Here is a 24,786-nt window from a genome sequence, read left to right as displayed (position 1 = left end):
GAAATCCCAGTGTCCCGTCCCTAGCTCCATAGAAGCTGCAAAGATAATCAGCACCACCATCCCCCACTCCTACCAGCAGTTACATCCAAAAATAGCCCCCAGAACAAAGCAAGACTTCCAGATGTTTGAATAAGCTGTTTGCACACCTCACAGGAAAGCCCATGTAGCTATACTATACCCAATGTCCCCCCTCACCCTCTTAAAATTTTCCTTCCCCTGAAAAACCATCAGATGCAGGTCATGTGACAAAAACCTGTCACACTGGCACAGGGATTCTCATTTAAGCTGTGCAAACAGTCTCTAACCCCTCAATACACTCATCTAAAATCACAGACCGATAAGCATGAGAAAAACAGCCAGGTGAGGAGCAACAGGCTCAACAAGCAGAAGTGTTTGCTCAGTAAGCCAAGAAGCTTAAATATACCCAATATTCCTAAATTTAAAAAAAAAAGGGAGGTATCAGACTACAGAGTAAAAAGAGTGTCAAATTGTTGGGAATTAAAACCATCAATGCCAAAATAAAACTTCAACAGATGGGCTGAAGGGCAGAACATACTCAACTGAAAATCTCAATTTGGCCATGAAATGGAATTTCTCTAGAACTAAAAAGAACAAAGACATGCAAACTATAAAAGGAAAGTTAAGAGATACGGAAGATAGTTTAATCTCTCCTGGAATGAATAAAGATTTCTTGAGAGCAAAAACAGAAGGAAGAGATGCAGGAAATAAGAGAATTTTCCCTGTGTTCTTGAAGACAGATTTGAATCTTAGTTATAAAGTGCCTAAAGAGGGCTGAGGAAGATGAATAAAGAGATGCCCTTCTAGACACACAGTGGAGAAGTTTATGATCCCCAAAGATTGGGAGAAAATTTCAAAAGCTTCTAGGGAGAAAAAGTTATTTGGTTACCTAAAAGGAAACGAGAACCTGATTCCCAAAGAGACATGGATTTGAGGCCTAGTGAAACTATCACAGAAGTTACAATTTACTGCCACAGATGCAAAGGACATATTCTCATCAGGGAACACCAGGGGATGTCAGGCCAAGGCTGACCTGAGAAAGAGGGCTTCAGGCCCTGATTCCTCCCAGGCTGGGGTGAGAACATTCTGCCTGCCCAGAGACAGAACCTACCAGGACTCAGGAAACTCCAACTGGGAGTTTAATTATCTTCCTTTACTCCAACCACATGAACCTGAAATTCCAACATAACTACTTCATACGGTTGCAAAACTGCCTTTTCCATGCCATTTCACCCAGATATAATAACTACATTCCACCTACAATTTCTTGCTTCACCACCAGTGCCATCTTTCTATATTATCATGGGTTATTTAATAGGGCAAAGGCATCAATTATACAAGGTTGTGCTGCAACTAAGTCTGTGAGAATACACAGCCACATATCTGCAAAGCCTGGGAGGGACGGAACCTAACAAGCCTGTCTATGGACTACCACACCATCAGGTCTCTCATTAACATTAGGTGCTAGAAACAATGAAGCAATAACTTTAAGATCTAATGAAGGGAAACTGTAAGGCCTACAATTTCATATCAACCAAATTATTCAAGTATGAAGGTGAAATAAAGATGTTACTGGAAGTGCAAGGATTTAAAAGGTTTATCACCTTCAAACGCTTTCTAAAAGAATTGCTCAAGGGGTACTCCAGGAAATGAAATACAAATCAAGGAAGGAAATAACAAAGGATACAAAAAATAATAGTGTGAAAAAAGTTACACTTGTAGTTAAGTCTAAATAATTGTTCTGTATATGTCTGGGAAGGTTAAGACAACTGCCAAGAAATGATTCCTAAGAAAACATTTTTTAAAAAGTAACTGTACTCTAAGCCCTCTTGGCAGGTGAACTCACTGCCCTCCCCCTTACATGGGACGTGATTCCCAGGGGTGTAAATCTCCCTGGCAATGCAGGAAATGACTCCTGGAGATGAGCCTGGACCTAGCACTGTGGGATTGAGAGGATCTTCTTGACCAAAAGGGGGAAGAGAGATGAAACAAAATAAGGTTCCAGCGGCTGAGAGATGTCAAATGGAGTCGAGAGGTCACTCTGGAGGGTATTCCTGTGTGCTATACAGATATCACCTCTTAGTCTTTAGTGTGTTGGAATGGCTAGAGGAAAACACCTGAAGCCATCAAACTGCAACCCAGTGACCTTGATTCTTGAAGACGATTGTATAACTATGAAAACTGCATAGTGTGAGTGTGTGACTGTAAAAACCTTGTGGCTCGCATTCCCTTTAGCCAGTGCATGGACAGATGAGTGGAAAAATGAGGACAAAAATTAGACAAAGAATAGGGTGGGATGGAGAGGATGAAGAGATTTAGGTGCTCTTTTTTGCTTTTATTTTTATTTTGGAGTAAGGAAGAGGTTCAAAAATGGATTCTGGTGATGAATGCACAACTGTATGATGGTGCTGTGAATAACTGATTATACACTGTGGATGGCTGTAGGATGTGTGAATATATCCCAATTAAACTGTATTTCAAGAAAGTAATGAACAATGGGGGAAGGAGGGAAATGGGAGGTTTTGGATGTTCTTTTTTTATTTCAATTTTAATTTTATTTTTTGGAGTGATGAAAATGTTCAAAGTTTGGCTGTGGTGATGAAAGCACAACTATATGACGATACTGTGAACAACTGATGGTACACTTTGAATGACTGTATGTTATGTGATTGTATCTCAATAAAATTGCATTAAAAAAAGGTAATGGTAAAATGGTACAGTGACTTTGGAAAACAGTCTGGCAGTTCCTTAAAAGATTAAACATAGAGTTACCACATGATCCAGTAATTCCACTCCTAGGTATATATGAAAGAGAAATGAAAACATATGACCATGTAAAAACTTGCATGCAAAGGTTCATAGTAGCATTATTCACAATAGCCAAAAAGTGACAACAACCCAAATGTGCATCAACTGATGAACAAATGAAATGTGGTATAGCCATACAATGGAATATTACTTGGCAATAAAAAGAAATGAAGTACGGATACATGCTACAATACGGATGCCTGAAAACATTATGCTAAGTGAAGAAGCCATACACAAAAGGTCACATATTGTAGAATTCCATTTATACAAAATGTTCAAGAGTAGGCAAGCCCATAGTAACAGAAAGTAGATTAGTGGTTGCCTAGAGCTAGGGAGAGCGAGGGAAATGGAGGGTGACTTCTAACGGTAGGGGGTTTTTTCTTTCCGGAGGGATGAAAATGTCTTAAAAGTACTGTGGTAACAGCTGCACAACTCTGTAAAATTATTAAAAAATACTACATTGTACACTTTAATGTGAATTATATCTCAATAAAGCTATTTAAAAATAGGTAATCCAGAAAAAAAAATGGCTAATAGCACAAGGCACATGGCTAGGAATAAGTAAGGTGGAAAGCATTATCCTTTGAATGAAATTATGTGATTATACATCTTGATTAGTTCCCTGGATAGTTAGAAAGATGTAAGTTTAAATATTTTGGATATAACTTTTAAAGTAACAACGAACAAAATGGAAATAAAACATATAACTTTCAAAAACTAGAAAAAAATAAGGAAAACTAAGAATTGTAAGTAAGTTAGCAGAATCAATATGAATGTGTCAAATTCCCATATTAAAAGACAGGCTATTAAACTACATATAGAGATAAAATCTAGCTATATAAGATGTACCTATAAAAAATGACAGGGAAAGGTCAAAAAGAAAGGAGGGACAAGAATATACCAGACAAATGCTAACCCAAAAAGCAGTTATAGTAATATTAAAATGAGGCAAAACAGAACACAGAAATTAAAAGGCTGGTTTTACATATAAGCAAAGAAGCAGAAACCCCAAATGTGATATTAACAAATCAAATCCAAGAATACAAAACAGATTTTTTAATCTAATAGCTTATTAAAAGAATAAACACATTATAACAAAGTAGAGTTTATCCCAAGAGTGCAAGAACGACTCAACATTAGATTTTCTAATGTAAACTCACTCTATTAGCACACTGAGAGAAACAAAAACCATATGATCACCTCAAAAACTGTGACCCACAATCTTATCTCCTAAATTCAACACTCATTCCTTACTAAGATGGGTGCAGGGTTAATTTCCACTAATTGATTCAATAAAGAATATCTAACAGACTACACGCTTCACCCTGTATTATCATTAAAACGTTGGAAACATTCTAATTAGTTATGAGCCAGCCAAGGATACTCATACTGGCAGTCCTACCTGTGCAATCATGGGGAAAAAAGTGTAATTATAAAAAAGAAAAGAAAACCATCATTGGTCATAATATTACTACAGTTTACTTATAAAGTCGAAAACAAATAAAAACAATTAGAACTAATAAGTCAAATAAGATGGCTACAAACAAGATCAAAATAAGAAAATTAACAGCTTTCTTATAAACCACAAATCAGAAATTGATAAATGCAATTCATTTTTGACAAATCCCATTTGTCAAAAATTTAAAAAGACTTTTAAACCTAATAAGAAATGCACAAGACTCATCTGGAAAAACTTAGAACTTTAAGAGCATAAAATGATCTGAACAAATACAGATACACTATTCCTTGATGGTCAGATTCAATATTATAAAGTTATCTCTTCCAATTCATTTATCAATCAAATGCAATTTCAATAAAAGTTGTAACGGGATTTAAAGAACACTGGTTCTAAAAATCACCTGTAAGTGTAAATGTTTGAAAACAGCAAAGAAATAGAGAAATTTGTAATACTTACACTACTAGATATTAAAAGGCACTATGAGCTATAGAAATTAAAAGGGTCTGGAATCAACTCGAGAATAGAACAGAATAGGGTCATGAAATCATTATGAATATATAGAAATATAATATGATTAATGGTGAGACAACTGGATATCCATTTGGAAAAAAAGTGAAATTACATCCTTGCCTTATAACCATACACACACAAAAACTTCTTACCGCTTATGAAAGTAAATATTCTCATCCCTCTGAAAAAATTCCCTGATATTTTCTTCAAATATTTGCATAATCTTAGGGTGAGGAATCCCTGTTTAAGCAAGCTAGAGTCCAGAAGGCTTAATAAGAAAAGATAACAGTTTGGATTTCATAAAACTTAGAAATATCTTTTAATGAAAAGTGGCATGATTTATAACATGTGGCATGAGAAAATTAATACCCATAATATAAAAAAACATATAAATCAATAATAAAAATATGGAAAAATATAAAGATATTTGTAGAATACACATAATGTCATTCACATACATGTGTAGTAAACTCTGTCTGTATTCACATATATATTTAAAAAGGTCTGAAAAGAAAATGAGTGGTAGCTACATTAGGTGGGAAGATGTGGGATGGAGTGAAGGAGATGGTAGGTGGAGACTTTCAGTTTTCACTATCTATAAAAATAACCTGAAATTTATTCTTACAATGAACACATTGCTTTGCTACAAGCTTCTTTAATTACATCAATTCATAAATACATCCTTATAATAAAAATTTTAACTATATCAAAATATATGATGTTACAAGGTGCACATTCCCATTCAAACATACCTCCCACTCCAATCTTATTCTCCTCCTGGGGGTAATTTTCATTCAAGTGTTTTTCCCTTCTATATCTTTAAAATATTTTTAAAAGAAAGAAAAAGCCCCATTTTTTAAATAGGTAGAGGGAAGAAAAAAACAGGCAATTACCAAAAAGAAGGAATAAATAGCTAAAAGCCTATTTGACATGTTCAACTTTAATAATTACAGAAATGTGAATAAAAACCATTTGCTCTAGACACCCAGGGGAGTGAATCTCCCTGGCAACATGGAATATGACTCCCGGGGAGGAATGGAGACCTGGCATCGTAGGATGGAGAACATCTTCTTGACCAAAAGGGGGATGTGAAAGGAAATGAAATAAGCTTCAGTGGCAGAGAGATTCCCAAAGGAGCCGAGAGGTCACTCTGGTGGGCACTCTTATGCACACTTTAGACAACCCTTTTTAGGTTCTAAAGAATTGGGGTAGCTGGTGGTGGATACCTGTAACTATCAAACTACAACCCAGAACCCATGAATCTCGAAGACAATTGTATAAAAATGTAGCTTATGAGGGGTGACAATGGAATTGGGAAAGCCATAAGGACCACACTCCACTTTGTCTAGTTTATGGATGGATGAGTAGAAAAATAGGGGAAGGAAACAAACAAACAAACAGACAAAGGTACCCAGTGTTCTTTTTTACTTCAATTGCTCTTTTTCACTCTAATTATTATTCTTGTTATTTGTGTGTGTGTGCTAATGAAGGTGTCAGGGATTGATTTAGGTGATGAATGTACAACTATGTAATGGTACTGTGAACAATTGAATGTACGATTTGTTTTGTATGACTGCGTGGTATGTGAATATATCTCAATAAAATGAAGATTAAAAAAAACAAAAACAAAAACAAAAAAAAACCATTTGCTCTTTTTCACATGTCCAGGGCTCTCCTGAACATTGTTCATAGCTGGTGTCCTCTCCAACTGGTGGGTGCCCATGCCAAACTGGTTTTTAATTATTTTTAATATCGCCCATTCCAGTCACATTGGCAGATAATTAAAAGAAAGTGGTGGTAAGTATTTGCAGAAACAAACGCGATTACACACTGAAACACCACTAGAGAAATGCAAACTGGTACAAACTTTTCTGTATAAATTGGCAGTAATATCAAAAGCCTTGAAAAGCACATATGCCAAACAACACACATATAAATCCATCAGAACTAATAAACAAGTTTAGCAAGGTTGTAGGATACAAGAGCAATGTGCAAAACTCAATTAGATTTCTATGTGTTGGCAACATGCAATCTAAAAATGAAATTAAAAAAAAAATTCCATTTACAATAGTATCAAAAAGAATAAAACCCTCAGGAATAAACTTGACAAAACAAGTACAAGACCACAAATGCTGAAAACTATAGAACATTATTGCAAGAAATTAAAGAAGGCCTAAATAAATGGAAAGATAATTATGTTCATGGATTGAAAGACAATGCTGTTTAGGTGGTATTTCAGTTTTCCAGTTGCTAAAACAAATACTATAGAGTAGGTTGGCTTAAACATTGGGGATTTATTGGCTCACGGTTTTGAGGCTTGGAGAAGTCCAAAATTGAGATGTCAGCAAGGCAACACTTTCTCCCAGAAGACTGGCTGCAGTGTTCCTTGGTCCTTGACTTTTCCATCACATGGCAGTGCATGGATGCGTCTTCTCCTTTCTCTTCCAGGTTCTGTTGACTTCTAGCTTCTTGTTGTTCCTGTAGCTTCTCCCTTTATGACCTTCTCTATAAGGCCTCCAGTAGTAGGATTAAGACCATCTTGAGTCAGCTGGACCACACCTTAACTGAAGTAACCTCATCAAAAGTTCCTGCTTACAATGGGTTCAACACCCATAGGAATGGATTAACATTAGGAACATGTTTTTCTGGGGTACATAACTCCAAGCTACCACAGATGGTAATACTCCTCAAATTGATCTACCGATTCAATGTAATTCATATAGAAGTTCCAGCTGCATCTTTGGCAGAAATTGACAAGCTAATCTTAAAATTTATATGGAAATGTGAGGGACCCAGAATAGCTAAAAGAATCTGCAAAAGAAGAAGAACGTTAGAAGACTCTCACTTCCAATTTCAAAATTTACTACAAATTTACAGTATTCAAAGCAGTGTTAAAATGTGTACATAATGACAGACATACAGATCAGTGGAATACAATTGAGTCCAGAAATAAACCCTTACATCTATAATCAGCTGATTTTCTACAAGGGTGCCAACACAATTCAATGGGAGAAAAAGTCTTGTCAACAAATGATGTTGGGACAAAAGAATGAAGCTGGACCTCTGCTTCACACCATACACAAAAATTAACTAAAAAAGAATCATAGGCCTAAATGTAAAGCTAAAACTATAAAACTCTTTCTAGAAGAAAACACAGGCTTAAATCTTCATGATGCTGGACCAGGCAAAGCTTTCTTAGATATGACACCAAAAGTACAATTAACAAAATTCAAGAATACCTAATTTGGACTTCATCAAAATCAAAAACTTCAAAGGACACCATTAAGAAAGGGACAAGACAACCCACAGAATTGGAGAAATACATTTATAAATCACATCTGATAAGTGACTTGTATCTAGACTATATTAATGTCTCTTACAATCATAAAGGAAAACTAATCTAATTTTTAATTAGGCAAAGCATTTGAACTGACACTTCCCCAAAGAAGATACACAAATGGCCAATAAGCACATGAAAAGATGCTTGACAGATTCATCATTAATAAACTGCAAACCAAAACCACAATGAAATACCACTTCACACCCACTAGGATTGCTAGAATCAAAAACACAGATGATAACAAGTCTTGGTGAGGATATGGAGAAATTGGAAACCTTACGCTGTTGGTGGAAATGTAAAATGGTGTAATCACTCTAGAAAATAGTCTGGCAGTTCCTCAAAATATTAAACATAAAGTTAACCATATGATCCAGCAATCCCATTCCTCGATAAACACTGAAGTGAACTAAAAATATATCCACACAAAAACTTGTTCACAAAGATTCAGAGCAGCATTATTTATAATAGCCAAAAAGTAGAAAAAACCAAATGTCCATCAACTGATGAATAAATAAAATGTAATACATCCATACAATGCAATGTTATCTGGCAATAAAAGGAATAAAGTATTGAGATATGCTATCGCATGGATGACCCTTGAAAACATTATGCCAAGTGAAATAAGCCAGATTCAAAGGACCACATATTGTAGGATTCCCTTTAAAGAGAAATGTCCAGAATAGGCAACACTATAGAGACAAAAAGCAGATTAGTGGTTGCCAAGAGCTTAGGGAGAGGGAAATGGGAAGTGACTGGTAATGAGTATGGGTTTCTTTTGGGGGTGATGAAAATGTTCTGGAATTAGATAGTGGTGATGTTTGTTTGAGAATATAGTAAAACTGTGTGGTATGTGAACTATATCTCAATAAACCTGTTTAAAAAACATATATGCCAAAACTCATAGAACTCTACACTAAAAAGAGTTAATTTTACTGTTTACCTCAATGGACCTGAATTTAAAGAAGATGCATGTACCCTATTACTCAAGTCTAAGAGCTTGTCCTTAGAAAATATGAAAGAACATCCAGGAAGATTGAGCTTAAAGAATGTTTGATACAACCTTGTTAAAAGAAGGAAATAAACAGGTTGAACAGTAGGTGCCTGGATATTTAGGGAATACTATATGGCCATTAAGTATATCATAAGAAATTAAACATTGATGAAGAAAGGTGAAATATCAGGTTTCAGCAGGAAACCCAGAACATTCAGACCGGATAATCTGAGTAGAGTTTAATAAAGGATGTTATTTATAAAGCAGGATGCAGGAAAACCACATGGGATTAGTGCAGTGCCCCGGCCCTAGTAAGCAGGAGGGGGAACAGTTAGCAGAGCCAGAGACAGTATCTGTGTGGAAAGGGCTGTCAGCAGCTGAGACCCATCAGGGACGAATCCCAGGCACGAATGCCCAAAACGCACTCCCCTCTCACCCTGCCACCTCCTGCTGGTGCCCACCATTGGGACAGTCCCTGTAGATCAGCCCCCGGGGTAAAGAGCAGGGTAGAGGAACGTGGAGAGTGGATCTGCAGGGACAAATGGAAGACATCCAGCAGAGAGGGTCATAGCACTAACCCAAAGAGTAGTTTATAAGTGACCAAACTTTTTAAAAAATTACAGATAAAATATATATAACTACTTAAGAAATTCTGGAACAATTTGCTCCAACAGGTAAACAGTGGTTGTCTCAGAGTTCCTGAAGAGGGAGGGGTGCTATTGGTAATTGGCGCAGCAATTCTTCATTGTTCGGGACCATCGCATGCATTTCAGGACATTTAGCATCCCTGGCCCAGGGCCGCAAACAACAGTTGGGGCCGCAAACAACAGTTGACGCCCCAGCGTCTACAATAACCAAAAAAAATTTTAAACCCTACCCATTTCCAGACATTGAGTGTTTCATGCCTGCTAGGAGGCACTGTCGGGGCTAGAGTTACAGCTTTTGCCTTACCTGCATTTTTCTAATTTTTTATAGTTTATTGCATTTATGAAAAGGAAACTATGTTCACTATTTTTAAAAAGAACTCAGCAGAATAGAATAATTTAGGTTCTAGCTCTCAGTAAACCTATTTGAACTTCACCAACAAACTATGTTCATGACACAGTAAGTAAATGAAAAATGACCGAACATTATTACACGGATGCTATAATTCATTTTGAAGTCGCCAAACAGGAAGGACGCAATTAACTCAGCTTCTTACAAATCACTTTTATTCTTCAAGTACTTGTAATAGTTATGAGATCACAGCATCCTACAGTGCACAGGTCAAGTACTGGATTGCTTCTAGCTTGTTGTAAAACTTTAAAAGGAAGGAAACTACTATGATTTGGTTTAACACGATATTACACTGGCAAAGCCTAGACAGTTTTAGTAGGCATAACTGCTACCCTCTTACCCCTGTGAGAAAACCAGGACAAGCAATTTTGACTAGTGATTTGGGGAAGCATCATGTTTTGTTCTCTGTATTATTTCCTTTTATCCAAGCTCATGTAGGAAAAAGGGCTCTTAGTAATTCTATTTCAGGATTTTGCTTTTACAAAACTGAAAGCATTTTTCTGGGGGCAGAATGGGTGGGTGGGTGAGGGGAGATGTATCTTCATTTCAGGGTTGGGAGAACAGTAGTTTGAATCCTTCACCCCCAAATAGAGAATCAGTGGTAACCTATTTCATTACCTCTAAGAAACCATTCATTATAAGCTGCATCTGATTTCAGATACTAAAACATGAATGAAAAAGTATCTTAAAATCAAAAAACAGTGTTATCAGTTAAGGTGATCCTAAAGATTTTGAATTTTAAGAGTTCTAATTATAAAAAAGTGTTTTTAGTTTAAATAAACTCACACTTAAACAGCAGATGACAGTTTAAATCAATAGAATTTTGGGGGAGGATAATTTCAGATATGTACCAAAACCCTTAAATTTGCATATTCTTTGACTCAACAATTCCACTTTAAGGAACTTCTCCTCCAGAAAATCAATGGACAAATGTGGAAGATGAACAAAGAAGGAAGATTGGAATGGCACTTCACTATACTAGTAAAACCTGGAAACGTGCTTGTTTTAAAATAGAAGACTGAGGAAACCAAGCACGTATGGTACTTGCTTATGATGAAAAACTATAAGAATGCAAGATATAGGAGACTCTGAAAAATGTTCATGATAAAGTAAGTGAAAACAGGTTATAACCCTGTTCTTACAGAAGGGACACACGTAAGAAAAATCATCAACAAAGAAAATGTATGCATAAAAAAAAAGCACAAAGGAGTTTCCAAAAGAACTGAGAAAACAGAAAAACAAAAATCACATTCAAGAAAATCCCGTTAAACATACATGAGATTTCCTGATTGAGAGAACAAACCAGATCCCCAGTCTAGTGGAAGAAAAAAGACTCATATTACGATATATCACTGTGGCAGTTCAGGTCTCTGGGGAGACAGAAGATTCTACAGACTTCCAGAAAAATTTTAAAAATAAATCAAGAATGGAAATAGCTAAAGGATAACAGGGGAACATTTTCAAAATTCTGAAGAAAAACACTGCCAATCTAACATTCCTTACCCAACCAAAATTATTAATTATGTGAAATTGTAAACTCAGAATTTTCTAAGATGTAAAGTACCAATTTACACGTGCATCCTTTCTCAGGAAGCTACTGGAGGCTTTGCGTCTCCCCACTGGGAGTAAGGCAAGACAGAAGGACACTGGAAGTGGGAAGAGGGGATCCAATGTAAAGAAGGGAAGAGAATCTCCAGAGTAGTGGGGCAGGAGGCCCCAGGTGGTCAGCTGTGCCCCAGGCAACCAGGTCAGGAGACAGCAGGTCAGAGGACTCCCAAGGAGGGCTGGTCACAAGGATGACCACGACTGAACAGCCTATGTCTTGCAGCCTCCCGAGAGGAAATTTCTACAACTGTGGTTGAATTAGTGACTAATCTCTAGAGAACTAAGGAAATGGAAAAGAGAGAACTACTAACTCCAGAGATAACAAGAAATTGGTCAGTAGAGGAAAAGCTCTCATAGACCTCTATCTCATCTATGAACAATTTTTACAGAGCCATAAGGACAACACTCTACTGATCTAACCCAGATCACCTTATGATGTACTGGGAGATAGGAAGAGTATATGTAAAATTGGGGATGGAGAAGAGATGGTCCAGGAGGGCTAATGCCTACAACTGAAAAATAATTTTAAAATAGCAATGTAAGTATGTTATTTAGAGCTCTTAAAGAGATTTGAACGTGTACCTCTGGGTATGGAGATGGTGGGAGGAAACATTTCTGTCGGTAGGACTATCTGACTCTTTTAAAACGTGCATATACTGCTTTGGTCAAAAATAAAAACTCAGCTAAAGTAGTGAGTGATAAGGGTGATTTTGCTTACACGTCTTTCCATGTTTTAAAAAAAAAAATTATTGAAATCCATAAAGACACATGCCAATATGTCAACTGTGGTTATTTCTAGGGATGGGAATGTGGGATTACATTTTCTTCCTCCACTTGTCTATTCTCTGAAAAGATTTAACGTAGAGCATATTGATCATAAATCAGAAAAGAAGAGACATTCTACTTCATGTCTGGTCCAGTCCCACCCACAGTAGAAGTTCCATCTCTGTCATTTTACTTTCAGTTTACTCTGCAGGAACAGGACAGTCTGCCAACTCCTTCACTCACACAGCAAATATTTGTTGAGCTCCCGAGATCAGGCCCTGCAAAGCGGTTCCAGTAACTTCAGCTTTTCATTGGGTCTCCTGGCCCAGCATCAACTTCTCCTGCAGTCCTCAGTACCAACTGAGGGAACCAGCTGGGGGATGGACTAAGTGAACCTCATGTGCACATGAACCATCTGGGGACTGATTCAGTGGGGTCTGAGACTCTGAGGAGCAAGAAAACTACTTAATGTACACAGGTTTTGCTGAAGGTTTCTCAAAGGAATTGCCTGAATTATCAGCCACTTCTGCATCATGGAGGTTCCCATTCTCAACGCCCCATAGAGACTAGATTTCAATTCCACAAATGTTTAAAGAAGAGTACATGAGATACAGCAGAAGGAGCACTGGTTAGACAACTGGAAGGGATGCCCCTTAGCAGTTGAGAGCAAGGCCCTGGAGACAGGCATACCTGGGTATAAATTCCAGATCCACCACCCACAGCTGTGACTTACTTCCCTTCTCTATGCCTTAGTTTCTTCACATGTAAAACGGGGATAATAATTGAAGCTGCCTTCACAGGGGAGGGTTGTGCTGATTATCTGAGGGCGTGAAGGCATCTAAAGGGCTTGACAAGACCCTGGCACTAGGTGAAGGCTCAATAAACAGTGGATACCACTAGCTGTTTGCAAGTCTCAGCCATGAAGGACTGGCTGGGACTTTTAGGGAGATCATTTAAGCTCTCAGACTCTATGTTTTACCATGGAGAGGAGAATGCACATGCCCTGCCTCCTCCAGGAATGTTCTGAGGCCTAAATCAGGATATGCACAGCACCAGGCCAGAGACCTTTTGGTCTCCAAAGAGGATGAGGCCCTCAGAGACCTTATTCAGAGAACTTTTCCTGCAGACTCACCTCAATTTTAGTACCAGGGAGATAAATAGGAAAAAGAAGAGGCACACTCCTCCCCACCTCTTAGGAAAGCTTTGCTTCCAGAGAGGAGGCCACTCTAGGGGCCCACATGGAGATCAGGTGAGAGAGGCCACCGGTGTCCCTGACACTCACCAACACAAACTCAGTGGCTACCAACCACCCTGCCTCCAAGGTGGGTTTCTCCTGAGGGTTACGGCCCCCAGCAGAGCCCAAGACAACAGGGTGGCTGGACCTCGTTAGGAGAGGGGGTCTCTGAGCTTTGGACTTTGGTAAGAAGGAGAGATTAAGCTCTCTGTTTCCAGTAGCTGGCTCCATCCCAAGGAGCACGGCGGATGCACCGGCGCCGGATCCATCTGCGCCCCCGGCCTCCCCGCCCGCTGGTCACTCACGATCTCGGCCACGATGAGGAGACCTGGCAGAGTGCGGAGGAACTCCCGGTCGTAGGCGAAGCTGCTGCTGGTGGTGGAGAAGTTCTCGGCAAAGGAGCTGGCGGTGGTGGTGACGGTGTGCGAACGGGAGCGCTGCGGATCCTCCATCGTCGCGCCCCGGCAGGGCTGGCCCCTTCCAAGGGATCCCCAGCGCGTCCCGGGTAGACGCGCGGCCCTGAGCACCCCGGACACCGGCGAGGGGGCGGGGAACGCGGCCGGAGCGGGGAAGGAGGCGTTCAGGGGGCGCCCGCTGGGGCTAGTCCAGCCGCCGCGCGTGTCCCGCGAGTGCGCGGCGCCCCCGGCTCTCGGCGCGCGGGCTCCGGGGCTGACGCTGGGGGCCAAGAAAAGGAGACAGAAAGACCGGAGGCCGTCCGGCGGCCGAGGACAGCAGCAGAGGCCCGGAGGAGGGGAGGGGGCGTGGAGAGGGGCGGGCGGGAGGCGGGCAGGAGAGAGCCCGCCCCGCGGAGGCGCCGCGATGCCGCGGCTTTTTCACCTGTTGTCCGAGACTGTGCAATTGAGAGGGCTGCAGATAGCGCCCAGGGTCGCGGGGCGAGTAGCCTGGCGGGCCGCCCGGAGAGGGCGCAGGGGTTCTGGCCACCTGCTCCACCTTCTCCCAGCCCTCACCCCCGTTTGCTTCAGGCCCCGCCTCGCTCGGGCGTGCAGTCACAGCTGACCTGTCTCCTTCCACCTGGCGGGGGCGGGGGCAGCGGCCATAGGGGGACCCTTAAGGAAGCCGAGGTCTGAAGGCGCACGGTGGCTATAGAACTCAGCCCACTGAGTGACGACATGGGCAGAGGGTGGAGTAGTGACTTGACGGGGGGACAGAGAGTTTGGAATTACTACCCGGCCGGACCTTAGACCCGGGATCGATGCGAGGCCGCCAGGACTCTCCGGGAGGCGGCTTGTCCTTCTTCCCCTCCCGCTACCGCTGTGACTCCGGCGTTATTTCCTGTCCCTCCTGTTGGGAACAATTTGAGGAACCAACTTAATCGCTTGGCTTTGAGGGCGAGACGCTTTCAGGCGCCCTCAGCGGCTCTGGCGCGGGGAACTGTGGAGCCTGGGTGACGGCACCTAGGCGGGAGATGGGAAGGAGGTTACTCAGCAACATGAATCAGTGTGACCGTCCTGTCATCTTGGGAAGACAATGTTTGCAAAAAAAAACAAAAAACAAAAAACAAAAACTTGAAAGGTGTGAATTGTGCCAAGTGAAGCTCATGGCATGAAAGTTGTGTTTCCTAGGATGGGGGAGCCTAATTTACTGAGGCAGCTTGTTATAAGGTCAAGTTAGGCTGAGCTCAGTCATAAGCTCTTGCACTTACCAGCTTTATGCCTGTGAGCAAGTGGCTCCCCCTCTCTGGGCCTCAGTGGTGCCATCTGTAAATTGGGGGAATTGATAGAGCGACCTTTCACCAAAAAAGGTCATCCCTGGGTGGGCCCTCCTTCTGTTTTGCAAAAGGGGAGTAAGAAAGTTTATATTTTATCTGAAAACCACCAAAGGAAAAGGAAATAATTCTTAGCCACAAATAGAGGGTTGCTTTGGGGTCATAGCTAAGGCATTCCCACTGATTTGCTCCAAGACAAGTTAAAAAAGAGATCAGAAGGGACATTTTATCCACAGCATCCTTCCAGCTGAGCTGGGAAGAGAGTGAAAAAAAAAAAAAAAAATACAAGCTAATAAAATAAAACAAGAAATTAGTTTCTTTTAAGCCTATGGCCTAGCTGGCAGAACCACAAGACTAAAAGCTAAGGCTTCAACAGGTGAAGATTTGGAGAAATTCCGTCAGTGAGTCTTTGATAAATATCTGGGACATGTGGGGAAATACAATAAAAATAGAAGTATAGCACTTTCCCCTAAAGCAATGGTTGTTAAAGTGTGGTCTCTGGACCAGAAGCATCAGCAGCACCTGGGAACTTGTCAGAACTACAAGTTGTCAATTTAATCACCTCCCATACCCCACCCCACCCCACTCTCCACCTATTGAATTAGAAACTCTGAGGGTGTACCCAGAAAGCTGTGTTTGTACAGCCCTCCAAGAGACTGATGCATGCTGAAGTTTGAGAACTACTAGTTAGAGAAATGGATAATGCAATTGGGGAAATAATAGGTACACAAGTGAAATGGCTGAAGGAGTCTAAAGCATCATGCATGATACTTAGTGAATGTAGGAAGACTGCAAGGAAGTCTAGACAATTCCATTTCTGTAATACAAAGGACAATCCCTTCACAAAACCCTTGGAGCCTGATATATTTCAGAATTTAGGTTTTAAAAAATTTATTTAGAAAGGTAAAATGTACATATTCCATGTATTATGTAACACCCTCAGTGAAGTCTCGAGTGATACTCTGTAATCAAATACTCTAATTTTCTGCAATGAAAATACATGGGTGATGTAAATTTGTGTTTGGGTTATCTACTGCAGTGTAACAAATTCTCCTCAAATGTTAGTGGCTTAAAATAACAACCATTTTATTTGCTCATAAACCTGTGGGTCGGAAATTCAGGCAGGGCTTGGCTGGCAGGTTCTTCTGCTCCATGTGGCTAGGGTCATTCACTGGGCTGCTCTCAGCTAGTGGCTGAAAAACTTTTCATTCATATTCAGGCACTTCTGTGCTCATCCACATAGCACCCCCCCTCCTTTCCTCCTTTCCTCCTTTCCTCCTTTCCTCCTTTCCTCCTTTCCTCCTTTCCTCCTTTCCTCCATGAAGCTTGGGCTTCCTCAGAGTATGGTGGCCTCAGAGTAGTTGAACTTTTACATGGCAGCTGGCTTCCAAGAGGGACAAAAGCAGAAGCTACAGTTCTCTTAAAACTCAACCTTCAAAGTTACACACCATCATTTCTGCAACATTCTTTTGGCCAAAGTCAGTTACCAGGCCTGCTCAGATTCAAAAGGAGGGAAAGAGATATCTCCTCTGGATGAGAAGAGTGGCAAAGAATTGTGGCCATCTTTTAATTCACCACAGCAGGATACATAAAGGCAATAAATAGCTTCATTCCATGTTAAGTCAGGTTTTCTTACCAAAATAAGTTTTTGGCAAACTTAAGAAACTCTTTGGTTTTCAGAGCTTTTTGGATTTCAGAATTACAGAGAAATGATAGTACATTGGTTGTTTGTGAATTGGCTGCTCCTTTACAACTGCTGCCTAAGTTCAAGCACTCATCTTCTGCCTGGAACCCTCCTGATCGGTGTCTGTGCCAGTTTGGAAATATTATGCGGCTCCCCCCACCACAAAAATCCGTATTCTTTAATGCAATCTTGTGGGGGCAGAGTTATTAATCTTTTTGATTAGGGTGTGACCTCTTGATTGAATGTTTCCATGGAGATTTGACCCCACCCATTCAAGGTGGGTCTTGATTAGTTTACTAGGGTCCTGTAAAGGGAGCTCACAGAGAGTAGAGAGACGAAAGTGCCCTGGGATATGCTAAGCTAGTAGCCAACAGACATGCTTGCTGATGCTTAGAGATGCTTGCAGATGCAGACAGAAGGACATTTGGAGATGCTAAGCTAAGAGAAACCCAGAGACATTTTGGAGAAAGCCATTTTGAAATGCAACCTGGGAGCAAAGGAACGGCAGGCGCCAGCCATGTACCTTCCCAACTGACAGAGATGTTCTGGATGCCATTGGCCTTTCTTCAGTGAAGGTATCCTTTTGTTGATGCCTTCAGAACTGTAACCAAATAGCCCCCCTTTATAAAAGCCAATCCGTTTCTGGTATTTTTCTTACCAGCAGCATTAGCAAACTTGGAACAGTGTCCATTCCTCTAATAACACTCTTATCCAACCCATCTTCCTGAAAAAAATTATTGTCCTGAAAGCCCAGATTCAAACCCGGGCTAACACCACACTGTGGACACAGTAAAGCCTTTTATAAGATGGATTAACTAATCTTTTCAGTCTCCTTTCCTATCCCTTCTCCCAGCCACACTAGATTGCTTCCCATTCCAGCCCAAACACATTTTCATACATCTCTATAGGTGTGACTAACTTTTTGCCCATAACCAGCTTTTCTCTCAGCCTAAAAAACCTTCTACTTTCACTCACAGCTCAAAATCTGTATCCTTCAAGGCCTATTTCAAATGACCCCTTTTCTGTGATTTCCTCCAGATTGAAATAATTTTCTTTTCCTCTGGATTACCATAAAGCTTTGTTCTTCTCTTCTTTATTTTGGAATTCATTAATTTTATGTACTTCACTTCTTGAGGGACTCTGAATTAGTCCCTTTTTGTTTCACCCATGCATGTGTTGAGTGAATGCTGAGGAGAAAACTTTATTCTTAAGTGCAGAAAAATGTCAAAGTAAGAAAAGGTAAGCCTACCATTCCCATCAGACTTCATTCAGAACAGAGCTTTGAGCTGAGATTTGCAGGAAGTATCCCGTTTGTAAGAATGGAGACGGTGGGAAAGTGGGACATCACCCCAGCCTACAGGAAACAGCCCAAGTGACACTACAGTGTCAGGATGAATGAGTCATGTGCAAGCAGGTACAGAAGAATCTAAGGAGATACATTTGCATGGAATGAAGGGGATGTGTGGGGTGTAGGGCTGAGGGTTGTACAGGGTCTGAAATATGCTTTCTACAAGCCCATATTACCCAATGTTTCAGTTTGCTAAAACTGCCAGAATGCAATATACCAGAAATGGGTTGACTTTTAACAATGGGGATTTATTGAATTACAAGCTACAATTCTAAGGCCATGAGAGTGTTCAAATTAAGGCATCAACAAGAGGATACCTTCTCTTAAGAAAGGCTGCTGGCATCCAGGGTTCCTCTGTCAGATAGCAAGGCATATGGCTCGCATCTGCTGATCCTTCGCTCCAGGATTTCATTGCTTTCAGCTTCTGATTCCAGTGGCCTTCCCTGTGAGGCTCTGTGGGTTCTCTCTTAGCAGCTCTAGGGCATTTCTATCTCTCTAAGATCTCTCCAAATGTCTCTTTGCTCTCTCTAAATGCCTTTTATCCTCTCATAAAGGACTCCAGTAAAGTATTAAGAACCACCTTGAATGGGCTGGGTCACATTTCAATTGAAACAACCTAATCAAAAAGTCCCACCTACAGCTGACTCCCAGGGGTGTAAATCTCCCTGGAACTGCAGGATATGACTCCCAGGGATGAATCTGGACCCAGCATTGTGGGATTGAGAACATCTTCTTGACCAAAAGGGGGATGCGAAATGAAACAAAATAAAGCTTCAGTGGCTGAGAGATTTCAAATGGAGTCGAGAGGTCACTCTGGTGGACATTCCTACGCACTATATAGATAACACTTTTTAGGTTTTAATATATTGGAATAGCTAGAAGTAAATACCTGAAACCACCAAACTCCAACCCAGTAGCCTTGACTCTTGAAGACGATTATATATAACAATGTAGCTTACAAGGGATGACAGTGTGATTGTGAAAACCTTGTGGATCACACTGCCTTCCTTTATCCAGTGTATGGATGGATGAGTAGAAAAAATGGGGACAAAACCTAAATGAAAAATAGGGTGGAATGGGGGTGTGTGATTTGGGTGTTCTTTTTTTATTCTGATTCTTTCTGGTGTAAGGAAAATGTCCAAAACTAGATTAGGGTGATGAATGTACAACTATAGGATGGTACTGTGAACAGCTGATTGTACACCATGGATGATTGTATGGTATGTGAATATATCTCAATAAAACTGAATAAAAAAAGTCCCACCTACAATAAGTCTGCCCCATGATTTAAAAAGCATGGCCTTTTCTGGGGGTATGTAACAGCTCCAAACCAGCAAAGCAGCAAGCAAAAGTTATGAGAAATAACACTCCCAAGGGTGTGTGGCCCAAGCCATTCAAGAGGGGCCCAGGCTTATTAATTGTTCAGTGAAATAAATGGATACCTTGTGACTTCCACCTGCTGACAGTGAACCAAGGAACATTCTCATTTATAAGTTATTGTGCCAGTTTAAAACTGTTATGAACCCCAGAAGAGCCATGATTTTTTAATCCAATCTTGTTCGGTGGAAACTTTTGATTGAATGCTTCCATGGAGATGTGACCCACCAAACTGTAGGTGAGACCTTTTGATTAGATCATTTCCATGGAGGTGTGGACCCTGCCCATTCAGGGTGGATCTGGATTAGATCACTGGAGTCCTTTAAGAGAGCTCACAGAGGGGAGAAATTGAGAGAAGCTGAGAGAGACATTTTGGAGAGAAGCTAAGAGCCAACACAGATGCTTAGAGATGCTTGGAGATGCAGACAGAAAGACATTTGAAGATGCTGAGTTAAGAGATGAAGCCCAGAGTTTGCCCCAGAGAAGCCAAGAGAGGACCCCAGACACTTAGAGAGAAATGCTCTGGGAGAACAAGCAAAGAGGCACAGGAGCTGAGAGAGAGAAGCTAAGAGACAGACATCCAGAGACATTGTGGAGAAAGCCATTTTGAAACCAGGACCTGGGAGCAAAGAAACAGCAGACCCCAGCCATGTGCCTTCCCAGCTGACAGAGGTGTTCCAGGTGCCATTGGCCTTTCTTCAGTGAAGGCATCCTCTTGTTGATGCCTTAGTTTGGACACTTTTCTGGCCTTAGAACTGTAAATCTGTAACCTAATAAATTCACTTTACAAAAGCCATTCCCTTTATAACATACCATTTCTGGTATTTTGCATAACAGCAGCTTTAGGAAACTGGACCATGTACATTTTAAAGGTTTGTCCACCACATATTTCTCATTATTATCCTAGTTTAAAATTAATTATGGTTGTTTCAGGCAAGAATCACCAATGAATGCTAAAGTGAATGTGATGGTTGAGTTAATGAGTCAACTTGGCCAGGTTATGGTATCCAGTTGTCTGGTCAAGCAAGCCCTGGCCTGATTATTACAGTGAGGATTTTTTGCAGACTTAAATCATTGATTGCATATGGCTGATTACACCTACAATCAACTGAGGAGACTGGCTTCAACAATGAGAGAAGTTCCATTCAACCAGATAAAGGCTTTAAAAGAAGAAGTGATGTTTTCTGCAGTCAGAAGAGAGAATTTCCATCTCTACTTCAGCCAGCCAGCCTCTCCTGTGGAATGCAACAAAAACCCTCATAGGAGTTCCCAGCTTGCAGCCTGCCCTACAGAATTTGGACTTGCTCATCCCCATAGTCATATGAGACAATTCTTATGAAAATATAATATTTATGGATATTTCCTGTTGGTTTTGTTTCCCTAGAGAACCATGACTAATACAGCTTTGGTACTGGAAAAGGTTCCTGAGAATTATAATATTAAGGATGAGAATTCTAAATTGGTTCTAAGGGTTTTTGAATCAACTCTCTAATTTGATTAGATTCATATGCACTAATGACTCTATTTACAACAATCAAGATGACACTGATAGTCTATGACATGAGTTGGTAATAAATATACATAACATATCACTCTTGGACATGGCTACACAAATACCTATAAGAGGCAAGGCTCTGGATGAGTGTTTTTGATGACTTAACAGAGTTTTGTGGAGTAAAAAGGTTTAATGATGGTGGCTGGTTGTTCCTAAATACACTGGATTATATATTGTGTATACACAACATATATTATTCACAATTATGAAAGGGATGAACTCAAGGCTTCAAATGCCCAACTTACGTGCTGCATGAAGGATGTGAAAGTGTCTATGTGTGCCCTGAAAGAAAATTCTACTTCCTATAGCTGCAGCCTTGAGATTCTGAAAACCAGACCTAGAGTCTCATTGTGCAAGTAGTTGAATTACAACATAAACTAAATTCCCAACCTTGCAGTTGTCTGCTGTTAGAGTGAGGGCTCTGACTGGAAAGGAATGGGATCCTGAAAATTGGAATGGGGACATATGGGTTGATAATGGTGGTGGTGGGGACATTGAAACCCTAGATTCTGCTTAGTCTTTGTCAGATGAACCCGCCATGGTCTGCCCTGAGGAATCTGCCATCCAGCCTCCATCTGAAGAGATTAATCCTGCTGTGCCTGATAAACCTGTAACCACTTCTCCTGAGGAAACAGCCCTCACTCCTCTGTTTGAAGAGATTAATCCTGTTTCACCAGATGAAACTGCAATGGAATGCTGAGATAGTTGGCTTGCAAGACACTTCTAATTTTTCTTGTGACCCACCCCCATCACCCCTCTTTTCTTCCAAATCTATAACTAGACTGAAGTCCCAATAGGGTCGAAAAGGTGAGGTAAAGTGTGACCCATGAGGACGAGTGCTATACTCCAAAAGAACTGCATGATATTTCCAATTTATATATAGAGAAATCAAAGGAATATGTGTGGGAATGGATATTAAGGGTGTGGGGCAATGGTAGAAGAAATATAAAGTTGGATCAGGCTGATATGGGCACACTAAGCAGAGATTCTGGATTCAGTGTTGTAGCTTGAGTAGTTAGAAAGGGCTCTAACAGTTTGTTTGGTTGGTTGGCTAAAGCATGGACCAAAAGGTGGCCTGCATTGCCTGAAGTTGAAATGCCAGAACTGCCCTGGTACAATGTAGATGCAAGGATCAGAGGCTTAGAGAGATTGGAATGTAAGAGTGAATTTATCATGGAAGACCTGCTCACCTACCCCAGGAATGTCCAGAGGACACACCTTTCACCAGGACTGAGTAATAAGTTTGTGAGACCAACTCTGTCATCTCTGAAGAGCTATGTCGGTGTTCTTCTCTGTATATCAGATATTACTGTAGGAACTGCTGTCACTGAACTTGGATCCCTAAACACAGTGGGGATAATTGGATTCCAGTTTGGCAGAAGCCAAGTGGCAGCACTTAATCACCAAAGACAAGGAATGCATGACTGTCATAATGGATAGCAGACTCAAAGCAGTAATCAAAGTAGTCTGAGTGAGTCACAGAGACCTATGGCATTGGCTAGTAGATCATAGGGTACCTAGAAGTAAAATAGATGGGCAGTCTATTAAATTCTTGTTTGATCTGTATAAGCGGAAGAATTCTAGGTCAAGGGAACAAAAGTCTAACTTGAATTACAAAAACAGAGAGTCATGGCCCCTTAATCAATTCCAAGACTTGAGATAGTTTACAGACCAGAGCCCCCTGAATGAGGGGAAGGCCAGGTATCCTTGGGGAAGGACTCTGTTACACTGCTGAAAATTTACACGGTTAATCTTCCTCCCAGCCTTCCCCAAAGAGACCTAAGACCTTTTACCAAGGTAACTGTACACTGGAGAAAAGGAAATGATCAGACATTTTGGGGATTATTAGACACTGACTCAAAGTGGTATTAATTCCAGGAGACCCAAAATGTCACTGTAGTCTACCAGTCAGAGTAGGGGCTTATGGAGGTCAGGTAATAAATTGAGTTTTATCTTGGGTTGATCTCACATTGGTTCCAGTGGGTTCCTGGACTTATTATGTGATTAGTTCCCCAGTTCTGGAATGTTTAATTGGATATACATACTCAGCAACTGGCAGAATCCCCACATTTGTTCCGTGATTTGTGGAATGGGGCTATTGTGGCAGGTGTGGTGGTTTGATGCTGTTAGGTACCCCAGAAACTCATGTTCTTAAATTTATCCATTCCTGTGGGTATAGACCTATTGTGGATGGGACCTTTGACTAGGTAATTTCAATTAAGATGTGACCCACCCCATTCAAGGCATGTCTTAATCCTCCTACTAGAGCCCTTTATAAGAGAATAAAAGGCACAGAGAAGCTAAAAGATGAAATTCAGAGAAGCACTCAGAGAAGCTGAGAGATGGAGCAGCCAGAAACTGAAAGCAACAAAACCCAGGAGAGGACTAGCAGACACTGGCCACGTGCCTTCCCATGTAACAGAGGTGTCCTGGATGCTGGCAGCCTGTCTTCAGAGCCCATGTATCATCCTGTTAATGCTTTAATTGGGACATTTCCTTGGCCTTATAACTATAAATTTGTAAACTAATAAATCCCCCTTGTAAAAGCCAACCCATTTCTGTTGATCATATATTGCATTTCATCAGTTTTAGCAAACTGAAACAGTAGGAAAGGCCAAGTGGAAGCCACTAGAACTGTCCCTACCTACAAAATAATACATCAAAAGCAATACCAGATTTCTGGTGGGATTGTAGAGATTAGTGCCACTATCAAGGACTTGAAGGATGCAGGGGTGGTGATTCCCACCACATCCCCATTCAACTCTCTTATTTGGCCTGTGCTGAAAACAGATGAATCTTAAGGGATGAAAGTGGATTATCATAAACTTAACCAGGTGGTGACTCCAATTGCAGCTATTGTCTCAGATGTGGTATCATTAGCTAGAGCAAATCTACACAACCCCTGGTACCTAGCATGCAGCTATTGATCTGGCAAATGCTTTTTTTCTCAATTGCTATTAGTTAAGACCCCCCAAAACAGTTTGCTTTCAGCTGTCAAGGCTAGCAATACACCCTCACTGTCCTACTTCAGGGATATATCAACTCTCCAGCCGTATATCATAATCTAGTCCACAGGGAACTTGATCATCTCTCCCTCCCATAAGACATCACATTGGTCCATTATATTAATGATATCATGTTGATTGGACCTAGTGAGTAAGAAGTAGCAACTACTCTAGACTTACTGATAAGGCATTTGTTTGTCAGAGGGTGGGAGGAAAAATCCAACAAAAATATAGGATCATTTCACTTCAGTGAAATTTCTAGGTGCCCAGTGGTGTAGAGCATGTTGAGATATCCGTTTTAAGGT

At 40.8% G+C, this 24,786-nt stretch overlaps 1 protein-coding gene across 2 annotated transcripts in view; it reads right to left on the bottom strand.

The window, feature by feature from the left end:
• Positions 1-14,698, bottom strand: part of CMTM8 (CKLF like MARVEL transmembrane domain containing 8) — a 106,254-nt gene extending 91,556 nt beyond the window's left edge. The window contains exon 1 of one of the 2 annotated variants that reach the window (XM_037846562.1): positions 14,092-14,698. In XM_037846562.1, the coding sequence (XP_037702490.1) occupies positions 14,092-14,238 (147 nt within the window). In that variant the 5' untranslated portion in view covers positions 14,239-14,698. The remainder of the gene's footprint in view (positions 1-14,091) is intronic. The other variant, XM_037846554.1, reaches the window with a different exon arrangement.
• Between the last annotated feature and the right edge of the window lie 10,088 nt (positions 14,699-24,786).

This window comes from Choloepus didactylus, chromosome 1 (assembly GCF_015220235.1).
Source record: "Choloepus didactylus isolate mChoDid1 chromosome 1, mChoDid1.pri, whole genome shotgun sequence".
Lineage (NCBI taxonomy): Eukaryota > Metazoa > Chordata > Mammalia > Pilosa > Megalonychidae > Choloepus > Choloepus didactylus.
The sequence above is the reverse complement of the archived record's forward strand: the minus strand, read 5'-3'. Positions and strand labels throughout refer to the sequence as shown.